The sequence below is a fragment of the Cydia splendana genome, chromosome 3 (genome assembly GCF_910591565.1).
Source record: "Cydia splendana chromosome 3, ilCydSple1.2, whole genome shotgun sequence".
NCBI lineage: Eukaryota > Metazoa > Arthropoda > Insecta > Lepidoptera > Tortricidae > Cydia > Cydia splendana.
Window position 1 is genome coordinate 17,246,434 of NC_085962.1, and position 14,714 is coordinate 17,261,147.

The window sequence follows — 14,714 nt, forward strand, 5'->3', positions numbered from 1 at the left end:
CCCTACCAAAATACAATCAGGTTAAGATGATTGGAAAAGTTTCCATGTATCCCTACCAAAATACCATCAGGTTAAGATGATTGGAAAAGTTTCCATGTATCCCTACCAAATAGCGAGGTTGTAGGGATAAGTGAAAAAAAATCCACCTATCCCCACCGGGGGGGAAACCAATGGGTATACATAGAAATAATTCCACCTGTCCCCCCAGGGGGGAAAACAGTAGGTACGGGTGGATAAAAATCAGATAATAATCCATTTATCCCTACCAGGGGAAAAATGGTAGAAATATGCGGAAAAAAATCCATTTGGCATCAATTAGTAGGGATAGATGGAAAAGTATCCCTACTAGTAGAAATAGATGGAAAAATATTCCCCATATCCCCACTGGGGGGCATATCGCGGTAGGGATAGGTGGAATATGCGATTATTGCCACTTTTGTGTTATTTCTACTCAGAATCACGGGCTCTTTGGATCCTAATGGGATAAAAAAATATCCCACGGTTTTTTTCCTATTGTGTTACCACTTCCCCATATACTTTGTATGGTGGTAACAAAAAGGAAAGTTTGAAAAATTTATGGAAATTTTAGGACACTTTTTTTCTCCTATAAGGATGAAAAGGGCTCGCGATCCTGACTATAAATAACACAAAAGTGGCAAAAAATAAAAGAAACGCTCGTATATATTTAGATCGTGCCTTATTGTTAATATGCTGTAAACATTTTCCCGGATCGGGTAAGTGTTGTGAATATTTAATTTAAGTTTCTAATAGGAACAATTTTACTTATTTCTGTTATATTGTAAAACTAATATTTTCCTTTCTGACTGCTTCATCCGTGAACACTAAAATAATGCTAAGAGGTTAACTTTCCTAATATTTCTTCCTCTGTCGGCCGGATGTCGCAGTCACTGTTGAGAGCATTTTCTAATATGCTCAATATTACTAGGGATCAAGTCTGGGGTTCAAATTGCCTGCACCCTGCCTGAATGAGCCTCTAGCCTGCACTACCCCGGGTTGCGCTATACGCAAGCTCTACATTCCGGAAGGTTTCCGTTCCGTTTGCTGAGGATCCTGAACCTCAGCGGGGAGCCATCCTAGACTACTCTGGTTCAACTGCGACGCCTGCGTTGTACCACGGAGCCATCTACAACTGCGACGCCTGCGATGTAGAGCCTCAGGAAAGTGCCTTCTAACAAGGACTTGTTTCGATCTTACGCTAATCTGTTTTCGGCTCAGTTTTATAGGACTCACGGCCTTATGCTCTTGTTTTAATTTTAATTAATATTAAATAACTTTTCTAAATTAAACTTTTTACTTCTTTCCTAACTATCTAACTCTATATGCGACGCTAAACGTCACATTGGATTATTATATATTTGCCGTTTGACCTAAAAAAAATAATTTTCTTAAGAGGCTGTTTATATAACGCCAGCAACCACCAAAAAGCGATTTTGAAAAATTCAAAGCTAGCAACTTGAAGCTTTGTGAAAGGCATTTTTTAGATACTAGAATAGTTATTTGTTTTACAAGGGGGCAAAGTTGTTATTTAACCTCTCGTTGATACCCGAACAATCGAAAAATTCCAAAAGAGAACCACGAGCGTAGCGAGTGGTTCGAAAAGTGGAATCTTGAGCGTTGCGAGGGTTTCAAGGCAGGAAGATTAAACAAATTCCACCGAGTGAAATACAAAATTTTTCACTACACCAACGCAAGGAAATAATAACTTTGAATAATTTTACGGTTTAGACTCACTTGTTTTTAGTCACTCGCGCGACATGTTTCGGAGAGCCTAGGTCTCCTTTCTCAAGCACTGACAGTGCGAGCAGCGTTCACGACGGCCGTTTATCGCGCGCGCGAGTGACTAAAAACAAGTGAGTCTAAACCGTAAAATTATTCAATGTTAGTATGTCTCACAACAGTTCAAATTCGGGAAATAATAACTGTAAAATATCAAACTAAATCAAACCAAATCAATTCAAAAATAATGTTATTAAATATTTACCTTTAAAAATCACCAATTAAAAGTTAATTCTACCAACAGACAACAACAACACAAAAGGAAACAACTCAAAAGTTGAATTTGATTACTTTGCCACACATGTGGAAAAAATGCAACTTTCTCATCAGTTTTTGAACAATCATAAGAGCCTTTACCAGTTGGTGTGGTGAAAAAGTTATTTCCTCTTTTTTGAAATTCATTCCCTAATAAAAGGATTTAAAGTTTGTGTCGAGAGCGATTTTTTAATTTTTTATTGCGGGTTGAAACTTTGTAGAAAGACACAATATTATAAAATAAAGCTAATTTCAGCATTTTCAAAATTCTTGCACGTAGTTAGGCATTATATAGAAAAATCTTCCTCTAGGTGAGAGGAAGTTGAAAGTTTGTATGGAAAACAAATATTTCTTAGATTGAGGAACTTGAAATTTCGGTGAAAGAGGTAGGTATAGGTAATCCTATGCCAGACAATAAATGTCAAGTTTTGTCACATTATTAACCCAACTGCAATTTTTTGCTGCAATGTAGAATAACAACAACCAACATAAAAATCCACGGAAACGAAGTCGCCGGCAACAGCTAATCATACTATATACTCGTATTTAACGTACATATCTTTCGCCCTCTCTCTCTCTCTCTCTCTCTCTCTCATCTCTTCTTTTTGTCTATTACATATTACATACTATTTACAGGCAAAAAATACATATATCCGTAAAGCCTGACCCACATATATCGGCAAAGCCAAACGACGTACAGCTGTTGGCAATGTTGCCTACAGGCGCGAGTTGATAGGGGTCCGCGTAAATTATTAACAAGTCTGCATGAAGGTGACGGTTAATGATAACGTTAACTAGATTTTGTAATAGAGGCAGCTGTGAGCGACCCGGAGTTATGTCCCGCGCGAGACGGGCAGTGGATTAAAAATTCAACAGTTCAAAACGAGTTGAATTCGGCATGGGCTTGGGCGACGCTGGCGCAACCGGCGGGCCTGCCAGTGTTGTTATGACGCCGGGACCGCGTGGTTGACTCCGTCACTCGGACTGCTCACCTTTACCGTTACTATAAAATAGGCTATCTGTAATCCCCAACATGTTTTAATCTGAGTGCTCGTGATCTGTGATTGAAGGATATTGGCAATTTTGATGGTAAGCATGTAACTAAATTAAGTATTTATTCTTTCATTTTGGTGAATCCTAGAATTATTCTAGGCCTACTGAAGGCCAATTCGAACGTATACTGACATCAATATGATATTTGAATCATGTTATTTAGTTATCGTGCTTTTCGCTCGTACTTGTCCGTACATGTATAGGCGAGAGCGAGACGCACGATAACTAAATAACATGATTCATTCTGATGTCAGAAATTCGATGTCATGCAACTTATTAGGCACCTTTTATGTTAAAAGGATCAGAAGTGGCAAATGTTAGTATAGGTACCTAGATACCTACCTAAAATAATTTTGTCGGTATCGCAACTTACAATTATACTATAACCTACGTATTTTTAAAACACCAAATTGCAGATCGGACTGACTGCAGCACCGACGTTTATAAAGCAGGAACACGGCTAACAGACAGGGACGCTACAAACGTCAGTATTTACGTGGAGAGAACAAGGGTATCCGCTCCAGAGCTTCTATTTTTGCGCTATATCGTTTATTATGAGGACGGGTGGGAGTGCGGCGGCGGGCCGGCACGGCGCCGACACGGCTCGGGCACGCGGCCGGGGCGGGCGGGCGCGCCGCGACTCTCGCCGGCCACTACACCTGATATTATATTCTGGAGCACGCCGCCTAGCCGCCTCGCGCCAGATATTTCGAGTGTTGCATACACCACCTATGAATTTACCTAGTCTCTCAGTCACAAGGTAGCTCCGGCACAACCAACCGTATCGCGCATTGCCGCTAGTACCTATTTTTGTAATAATATTTATTTACATCTCATTAAAACTGTAAACGCCGCGCGTCGCGGTCAAGAGCCCCTTTATGAAGGAATGCTTGGTGCAGCTCGGCTAGCGTAGCGTCGGTGGCGCGCTGCGTTGCACAAAACGCAGTTTTTTAAACTTTGGTTCAGGTACCAATTTAATATGCATGGCCCTAAGTTGTCAAGTGTTTTATTTCAAATATAAACTCAAAGCATTAGCAATGGACACAAGACATTAATAAGGCAAGTTACATATATGGAAAAACGTAATTTTACAGAGAACCTTCAATATTAAGTATGTGAGGTTTAAAGTATGCGCTTTGAAGTGGGGTCTATTGTATTAGACTTGTAGAGCTCGCCCAACAAAGCCCTGTGATATAGCGTGATAGAAAGATGACGTACATTCATGTTCCATACTCTAGATAACACTACACATTTTTTTCGGATTCGGACGAAAGTATAGGTAAATACTTACATTTAGAATATGTTTAGGTATAAAATATTAAGTACCTATAAATATAAATAATAAAATAACCAAAAAATAAAATAGTATAATTATTAATAACTTAATAAGCCTATATTAATTTTACACATGACAGTGTCACTTAACGAAAGTGCATGAAAGTGGCGTTCCTTGTAACAGCCCGGATATAAATAATGTAGCGCTAAATTATCTGCATTGCAGACCTGAAGTGGGATATTTAGTTGGGGCTGCGCAAATTATTTAACAAAATAACTGTCTAAGCTAAGGCTGGGGTTAAATGTTGTCAAATCGTCAACCTTTATTAACCGGCCTATGTCGCATTGTCCACTAAAGATTTTTATTTTTCATTTAACTTTTTTTTTAGTTCTTCGTCACCTATTAAGCATACTAGACTATTAAAAAATGAGGAAAAAAATCTAGGATTTTCCAGTTTCGGAAAATCATATGTATCATATTTGATACAATGCCAATCCCTCGACAAAATAGTTATCTACTTTTTAGAAGAAAAATATGGATTTTAATAAAAATAAAACATGTAAGGCAACAGAAATTATCATTTATTGCTAATTAAACGCAATCTAAAGCATCCGATGACTATTACACCTGTAAAAATAAATTACATCTACGAATATCTGATCACATGGGAGAAATATTTCATCCCGTAAAGTTTCAAAAAAATTATCAGCAAAAAGTTGAGTAAAATATGAAAGGTAAACAAATAATAAAAAGTTGAAAAAAAAAATATTTTTACTTTGGGGGCATTTTTTGCCATAAGTACACATCTTTTTCCGCGCTACGAGCTACGGCGTAGCAATAATGCTACAGCGTACATTAGTACTGTATATTAATACAGTTAAATAACGTCTAGTACTTAAAAAAATTCAAAGTTCAATTACTAAATAATACGACAACTAATATAAAATATTTGAAACATGTTTTGTAACCCCACAAATATAAAAAATATAAAAAGCATGTAAAGGGGCCCACTGACAAAATTTTGACAATTCCGAACAACTGACAGGCCGATACCGTCCGGCGGACTGTTAATCAGTGGGCCCCTTAAACCTATTTTGACGACAACTTGGCAGTGTATTAAATGTAATACAATCCTTTCGATATGTACATTTCTGAGTTCTTGGCAATGTATCAAATATAATACATAAGAGTTTCATGTAAAGATTATGTGTATTAAATGTTTTTAAATACGAACGCATTGTAAATATTTATGCACTAATAGATAGTAAATGCATCAAAATGTAGATTGTGGAAAAATATATACAATTCTAAGACATAAATGCAAAACTTCTAGTACGAACCGAAATCTGTTGTTTCCGCGGCGCCATGTCGATTATTACTAATTAATTTACAATGACACTTGTGTCCATTATTTTTTTCGATAAGAAAGGAGGGTAGTTCGACATATTGATAGCAGAATTATTTTTTTAGCTAATAAAGTGAACCTGCTAGATTTTTTAAAATTCCATGTATCACGGGTGTAACAATGCCAAGATGAGGGTTAATTAAAGGATTAATTACAAATAAAGGCAGTGCTAAGTTCATTGTCGTAGGTAACTATTCAAATAATAATATATCAAGGTGTTACTGGGAGAGCTTCCATTCCAACATACTAAATAAATCCACTAGGTACGTGGTTTGACGTGCCGTATGTTTATTAAAAAAAAAATATTTTGTTGTAAATGCCAATTCTATGTGTAAAATTTAAACTTGAATTTTAATTGTTATGACATAACTGTAGTACATTTCGCGCACTATTAATCGTGGTCGTATCATATCAATATCAAAACCTTAATATATATTTTAAAATTTTGAGGCCAATTCGTACTTACATTTTTATAAAAATTCAAACCTCAAACCCAGTGTGACGATAAAGAAAAATATACTGCCCTACACGCACCAGTGTCTGTCACAGCAGTATTATTAACATCGGCCGATTTCGCGTTGTTTTTAAAAGCCTCCGTGTTATTAGTCGCCCGGCGCCGCATTCATTAGCGCACTACGTTGCGCTTTATCCGCGCGTTTTGTCACAACCTCGTTATTCATTCACTTTAAGCCGACTAATTGTAAAACCGTTGCAGGGGTTCATAGCATATTGATATAATACATACGAGCATATGCTAGTAACAAAGTAGTTGTTAAACTTTTTTAATAAAATATAAGGATAGCGGCAATTTACACGCTTTTTGATATTCATTCACTTTTAACCATTTTGTTAATATAAAACCCTACCTGATCTTTGCTTGTATTATGTTCATAGTAAGACTGAAAGTTCTTGTATGTGCCATTTAGAGATGTAAGAATGTATTGAATTTATTATGAAAAAATACACCTTCTTAAACATTTTTGAGGTACGGTCACGCTCCGTGATTGTTATGCCATTGTATATTTTTCTGTGTTATCTCCTCAATAAATAAATAAATAAGTATTGTCCAACCAATTTAGCTACATTGGCACTTAAATGGCTCAACAATGAGCGTGATCACTCTTGGCTATTTATGGGATAGAGTATGCGAATGCACGACGCTCTCAGCTGTGGTGTGCTAATAAAACATAATGTATCATATCAAAACAATTAACATGTTTAGAAATAACATATGAATGTATGTACCTACAACTTATTACACGGCTGTTACGCGCGTTAGTAAGCCGCTGACACTCCATTAGAGTCTAATCATGTCTAATTGCAATTAGTTGTAATCCTTTGTTGCAGGATAATAGCAGATTGTTAGCAAGGGTGTAAAGGATGGCGGGGGAAGCCCCGGGCTCGCTGCACGGGTGGGGCTGCACGCCAACCGGGGAGACGCCACCAACCGTGGCGAGTGAGAACGCCAGCAAACCGGCGTGCCTGCCAGTTCTGCTTAGGGGCTGGCGAAAGACTGCCCTCTACTGCATCCTAGTGTTCCTCATGGTGCTAATTTTCCTAAATATCGGACTGACCCTATGGATCATTAGTAGTTTGAAATTGAGAATGGTACGTGATAATGATAAGTTATTGAAGTTAAAACTATGCAAGAAGTCATTTGTGACACAAATATCATTGTTTTCAACAGCTTTTTTTTATCAAGTCTAATCCAGGTGTCTTTGGATAGGTCTTTCATAACAAAGAATGTGAGTCTTGAAAAACCTTTTCTAGATATAACGATGTAAGTACATATTTACATCGTATTACTATAAAGTTTTTTTTTTAAGCACGCGTGGAAATATTGTCATCACGTCTGTGATAACAGGCTGCGAAAACACCTTGAGTGCCCGTCAGGCGCCGCACCGTACCTACATTGAAAATTAAAATACCATTCACTGAAAATCTTTATTCCCTACATTAATGATATTTTCTCCAATATGCTCGGAAATGTTCACCTTATTGTAGCAAAAATAGTACGCGAAGTTCTTCGTTATTGTCAAACTCTAATAAAAAAAAATCAAACTATCGCTGTCCTGCTCTAGCGGACGGGAAGTAAAAAAACACTACAGTAATAACTTATTATTGTAGTGTTTTATACTTTTTAAAAATAAAAACGCAAACAGCCAATTATTATAACCGCGAGCCGCGTCTACACGTCCCGATCAGCTATCATTTCAAGCTATAGGATAGAGTGAGATAATAAGATAAACGACCTTACTTGTCTCGTTCTTACAAGACCGTTGTGCTCGTGTATGATCGTGCGAATACTGCTTAATAAAATCAAAGATTATTTTTATATTTTTTTAAGGATCTCATCGGTGTTCATAAAGCTTATATAGTTTGTCAAAGGACTTTCTCATTTCAATCATAGACAAAGAGAATCATACTATCTTTGTCTTACACTAGTACTAGCACCCAAAAGAAAAGGATGGGTATAGTTTTCCTGGTTCTTACTGACTGACAAATTAGTTTGACCAACTATATTGCACAATTATATTGAATGAACGAATATTGAATGGTACTGAATGGCAGAATAAGTTATAAAAATTAACTTTTAAAAATGTATTAAAGAGGGAAATCGTTTTTGACTTGACATTTTGATGTGAATGTTCGATTTGAGTGATGCTTCATGCTTAAATAATTATTTTACCTTATTTCCTCGCATGTTTGGAGAAAAGCACTATATATGCCTCGGCAGGAATAGCAATTCGTGGATTCGTCTTCTTTGTCGGACTCCGCTTCGCGTCGTCCGACAAAATCGAAACTCATCCACGAATCGCCCTTTCCCGGCCTCTGCAATAATGTACTATTTCTTGTATTTTATACCCACGGTTCAAACGGTGGGGGAGACATATTTTATTTGTTAATGTTAATGTGTTTTATTATGTTTTTAACCTAATATACTAACTAGATATATCTGAAATAATCTCTTGGTTTTTACACACAGGTTATTTTAAAGATGTTTACTGTAATTAAACTAGTATAAGTATCTTTAAGCATTCATAGTAAAATTATTCGCTGCATTTCCTCGTAATAATATTGGGTAAGTTATATCTTGCCAAGAACATACCAAGAGCCCGTGCCTACATTTCCGGTTAGTTAATAAATCGGCAAATGACTTCATTAAATTTATAACATTGCTGCAGCATCTCTTTGAGCCAAGTAATAACCATTAACGCCACCGCAGACTACAAACTGCATAAACCGATGCATTCATCGTTGAATTTCATTTGTTACCTTACCTCGCCTTTCTTACTCATCTTTTTGAAATATCTTCGCCTTTAAAGCGATTTTAATGATACTGAAAATTATAAGTAAGAAGTTAATTGTTACTTTTCATTTGTTTTGTGTGTGGTTAAAATGAACCCTTACCCGGAACAAACCCGGAACCCTTATAAATCTTATAATATCGTCATCTAATAACAATAAATGATCTATTTTCACTCGATATAACAACATATGGTATAATTTTGAAAGGTATATTATATCACTTAGGTAATATTAATCAACAATAAATGGATATATGTATAATGTATAACAACAGGAGGAATAAGTAACTTTATATGCTAAAACTAGCTCTGCGTGGAATTAGTAATTTAGGTACCTTAATTTTTAAACAAATCTGCTTTTTATTACACCCTTCTTCACCCCCAAAAGTAAAAACCTATATTAGCAAAAAAACATACATAAACATTTTGATTTCTAAATTTAAGTTATGCTTATTAAGGTCGTGTTATGTCAAATATCTGGGAGACCGAGCTTTGCTAGGAAAATATATAAAAAGAGATACGACCTAGCTATATCGATTTTTCGCCCCCGAAAACCCCCTAGCAAATTTCATCGAAATCGTTTGAGCCGTTTCCGAGATCCCCGAAATATATAAATATATATAAGTATACCTATACCTCTTATAAGTATACCTAATTAATAGTATGTCTGTGTATTAATTATGACTAAGTTATACATGTGTCGCTTAACTTCAAACTCGGGTAAATAAATTCGACCCTCTCAGCAAATATCTACCCTAGTACCTTTTCCTAATACCGAAATCGCATAATCTGACAGATGGATTTATCCAAATTTGAAGCGACTCATATAATGTTATTCATATTCAGACTATAAACAAGTAGTTATATACACGGTGGCCAAAAAATAAGTGCATTCCCTTTGCCGGGGAGGTTTCGGGTTTATACTGAGCAACTTTTACTATGGAATGAATCCCGAAATCGCGAAAAAAAAATTAACCCTCCCATAGAAAATATACCAGCCAAAATGTATGAAACAGCCAAATTTTTTTTTCGCGATTTCGGGTTTGGTCCCATAGTAAAAGTTACTCAGTATAATCCCAAAACCTCTTTCCTGTATGTGATTGATCAAATCTAAGTTGTTATTTGTTACAGGGTGGGTTTGGTCCAGTGAACATCGTCAATGGTGGCATAGAGCTGCAAGGACAGGCGTTCGTAATGGACAACTTAATCGCCTCGACAATAAGCTCACGCGCCGGGCAGCCCATAACGCTGCACTCGCACCGGAACTTCAGCGTACTGGTCACCGAGCCCGAGCGGAAGGAAACCGCCAAATTGGTGCTCAGTAAGTTGACAACTATCGCCCCTTTTTTTTTTAATGGGTTTGATTCCAAATTCCAATTAAGTTATGAATGTTTGTAAGCACGTACACGGCAGTGCCCCCGCCAAGTCGAGCGCGAAGCAAACACTGCCGTACCATCCTTTACTTACCATCCTTTACTGGAACCATTTCGCCGCATTTTCAGGCCCCTATTTGAGAACCTCTGGATAAGACCAGAACGCAGAAATTTAGGTCATCCAGTAAGCTATAATCACATACTCAAAATCCAAAATTTCAAGTCTGTAGGTCATTTAGTTCCGAAGTTAAGCGAAAGCAAAGTTTCGCATTTATGACACTCACTCACTCACTCATGATCATCAGAATAGAACTAGTACTTCCCATAAACTCAGAGAGCTGAAATTTGGTACAGAGTTAGGGTTTAATGGCCACATAAAGGGAAAACCTAAAAATATTGCAATATCAGTCACGTTTTAAAGATCTAAGAACTGCATAAGTAAGTTTGTAATCCCATATAAATATATGATATTACAAAGTAACTGTTGCAGTTCCTACAAATAGTAGGTAAAGTAAAGGTACACTACGATGTACGATATGAGTATGAATGTTTAGTTATGATATGTGAGTCATTATACGTATTACAAATTAAAGATATCTTATTGATACGGTTTTAACACCCCCTGGCACTGATTAAAATAACCGACTTGGTTTCACATTACATCTCAAAACTTTTTTGTAGTAAAAGCGTTGCGAGACTTGCACCTTTTTACATGTAATGTTTTTGATGGGATTAAATTTTCAGAAAGAGACAGCATTGAATGCAGCGGACGTATGTTTGAGGTGCGTGACGCGCACGGCGGTGGCGTGTTCCGCGCGTCCCGCGACGAGGTGCGCGTGTTCAGCGACGCGCTGGCAGTGGACGGGCCCGGCGGGCTGGCGGTCAGAACGGCCGTGCAGGCGCCCAGCGTCAGAGCGCCGCCTGGATCTGACTTGCAGTTAGTATTACAATGTATCCATAAGCTTCAAAACTCCCGCGTTTAAATAATACTTAGTGATGCCAGTCAGGAAAATGGTGAAGCTTCCGCCTAGTAGGTATAATCAGCAACGTAATAAACGTGATCGAATGTCGATTACATCAGGTTTACTCTATTCTTTAAACAAATCTAGTTTCGTAAACGTTGCCACAGGTTTTCCTCAATGTCATTAGTGTCATTACTGTATGATACAATTGGCTAAGACGGTTGGTTCTTTATCATTTGTCACCATGCCTGTCACTTTCTAACAAATATGTAAGTGCGAAAGTGACGCATGGCATGACAGGTGATAAAAATGTGACCTTGATACCGCCTCGGACGCACTCTATTAGCGGTTAAAATTACATTGCTGCAGTACGGCGTATCAAAACAGTTCACAGCAATAACAAACAAACAGTATGCAGCAAACCATGTCAAACTGACGCTCAACGAAAAAGTTTTTGAGACGGTCTAACATAAAAACCCTAAGGCAATGATTTGTTTGTAATATTCAGGTTGGAATCTCTAACGAGACACCTGGAGCTGATAGCCCCGCAATCCATACACCTGGAGAGTCGAGCGGGTGGCATTGATGTTACGGCTCACAGCAACATCAAACTGGATTCTGTTGTCGGAGCCGTAAGTTAGATAAACATTTTCTTTTTAAAGGTCAGCAGTAGCCATGCTTTTGCATCGTTACTGCTGCAGAGTTGACACAGGTATGCAGTGTCACTGTCAATCTTGATAAAATGAGTGACAGATTGAACATTCCAATCGCTGCAGTAATGAGGCTTATAACAGCAACACAATTTATCAAAGAAATGATAATGCTGTTGCAGTCGTTATATACCCCAATGACACATTTAAGGTACCAGTCGGATTCAAACTACATGTGTCATGTGGATGAGTACTCCGCAAATGTCAAAATCAATGTTGATGCCTGGATTTAATGTCGCGCCGCAATAACTCTGGTGCAGTTTAAATCTGAGTGGTACCTTTACTGCTTCGGTGTTACCGCAGCAGCGTTGACGCGGCTAAAAACTTCAATAAAAACATTTCTACTGTTTTACATACAAATCTGTTTTTTTTTTTTCAGCTAAAAATCGACACTCCGAGCATTTTCATCTCAAACCTTAAAGAGGCTCTGAAAACAGAGTCCGCGCCCCCGACCAAACACGTGAGGCCGCAGAAAGTCTACCAGCTGTGCGCCTGCGCGTCGGGCAAGCTGTTCCTCGCCGCCGCCGACGCCTCCTGTGCCGCCAACAACGCCGACACGGACTTTTGTAGATGATAAGCATAATTACTATTTTAAACCATTAAATACTCAAAATAATCCAATCCAGATACATCACTATCCGAGAGAAAATTCGTGTGTCAGCCATGTGTCAGCTCAGATATCACAAATCAGGTTTATGCCCTTAGTATGTGATTTCAATTAGGTAATGTGCGAGAAGGACAAATCCTTTAGTTAGACAGTCACAAAAGAGATAATGCTACCTATTTGGTCCATTCTGGATTCCATTCCATTTTGAATACCTGTTTGAAAGTTTGGTACTGTAGAAAAAATATGTAGTCGAATTGAAACACCTATATGTAAAAGAAGACGGTGAAAATGAAACTTAGTGCAAGAATATTATTTATGTCATGTACTTTGCACAATGCACAATAATTACATTTTAGTACAAAAGTGTGATCATAGAATACTGAAAAATAGGAATTTAATTATATAATTATGGATATAATCACTTGTATTTTATTCCCTCCAAGTTTTAGAAATAGAATTGTGCCGTTGTAAGTAAAAGGCTACCTCCTTATCCTCCGTTGGTAGTCAACAATTAGCCCTTAGTAGCCAATTGACAACCGACATTATACTGTCAGCAAATCAGCATGAAATAGGTAGTGGTCAAATATATCCTGATGACATTCATTTTTCTGTGGTAACAAAAGGTGTGTCACGAATTCACGATATATTTTTGGCCACTTACATAGTCACTATTTAAATGATGCAGATTCTATATGTCAGTGTCTGTCATATCTGTCTCGAAAGTAACTCTTCCTGCCTGTTTGTCTGTTTGATACCTCTTCACGCGTAAGGTGCAGTAAGTTCAGCCAGCAAAGTTTTTGAAAAATCGAAATTGATCAATGATTTTAGTTAGTTTTAACAAAAAAGTAATTGATGAACTCGATCAAAAGTAAGATTTCGCAATTTAGCAAGAAATTTTCATATTTTTATTTTTGTGCAAAAAAAATTACACATTAATCACATTGTTAATGGTAAGTAAGTTTTAAACCTACGTTCGTAATTTTTTTTCTATCGAGCGAAAGTTGTTTAATCAGGTTTAAAATCGATAAAGTTAAGTACTAGAGAAAGAGAAGATTGCTCTTCATAATTTTTGCAACCGAATTATGATCTAAGATAGCACCACGATTTTTCAAAAACTCACTGCTGGCTAAACCCACTGCTCCAGGTACTTGCGGGCGTTGTAGGTAGATAGCGTTGCAATGTCTTGCAGTATTCTGATGATGATGATGATGATGATATCCTGTTATCCCTCATCAGGGACATAGGGCTCTCAGAAGGGATTTCCATTCTTCGCGGTCCAGCGCGGCCTCTTCCAGCTCCGCCCAGCCGAGGCCAACTGATGCCGCCTCTTTTTCCACTGTGCGCCTCCAGGTGGTACGTGGGCGACCTTGTCCTCTTTTTCCGGGAATTTTCCAGGTCAGCCCTTGCTTGGATAGGTGATTGTTTGGCCTTCGTAAAACATGTCCTATCCAGCGCCATTTCCGCAGAAGTATCTCCTTAGCTAAAGGGTTTTGGCCAGTCAGTTCCCATAGTTTAACATTGGAGATGGTCCGTGGCCAGTAGACTCCTACGATTCGCCGCAAACACTTGTTTACAAACACCTGGAGTCTACTGGTTATGTCTTGCTTGACGGGCCATGTCTCGCATCCATATAGGAGGACCGACTTTACGTTCGAGTTGAAAACCCTTAGCTTGGTGCGGCGAGTGATGACTGTGGAAGTCCATACGGGTTTCAACTGCGCATATGCGGCGCGGGCTTTATTGATGCGAGCTTCAACATCCGCTTCTGCACCTCCCAGGGGGTTCATAACACTTCCCAGATATGTAAATTTTGTTACTTCTTCAACTGGCTCCCCGTTTACTAGAATAGGCGTTGCATTCTGGGCGTGCAGGCGCATAGCTTTCGTTTTAGCACAGTTGATACGCAATCCCTCTCTTCCTGCGGCATCGGCCAGGTCATCGGTCTTCGACTGCAGATAGTCTTGTGTC

General features: G+C 38.1%; 1 protein-coding gene across 3 annotated transcripts; it reads left to right on the plus strand.

Annotated features, from left to right (window-relative positions):
- The first annotated feature begins 2,726 nt into the window (after positions 1 to 2,726).
- Positions 2,727 to 13,164, plus strand: LOC134806292 (delta-sarcoglycan-like). 3 transcript variants are annotated; one of them, XM_063779513.1, is made up of 6 exons: positions 2,727 to 3,141; positions 7,134 to 7,394; positions 10,226 to 10,415; positions 11,212 to 11,404; positions 11,938 to 12,061; positions 12,519 to 13,164. In XM_063779513.1, the coding sequence occupies exons 2-6, from the start codon at positions 7,167 to 7,169 to the stop codon at positions 12,711 to 12,713; spliced, it is 930 nt and encodes a 309-aa protein (XP_063635583.1). In that variant the 5' UTR covers positions 2,727 to 3,141; positions 7,134 to 7,166; the 3' UTR covers positions 12,714 to 13,164. The 3 variants fall into 3 exon arrangements, with proteins under 3 accessions (XP_063635583.1, XP_063635581.1, XP_063635582.1); XM_063779511.1 differs by lacking the exon at positions 2,727 to 3,141 and adding an exon at positions 3,497 to 3,616; XM_063779512.1 differs by lacking the exon at positions 2,727 to 3,141 and adding an exon at positions 3,665 to 4,071.
- The last annotated feature ends 1,550 nt before the right edge of the window (positions 13,165 to 14,714 follow it).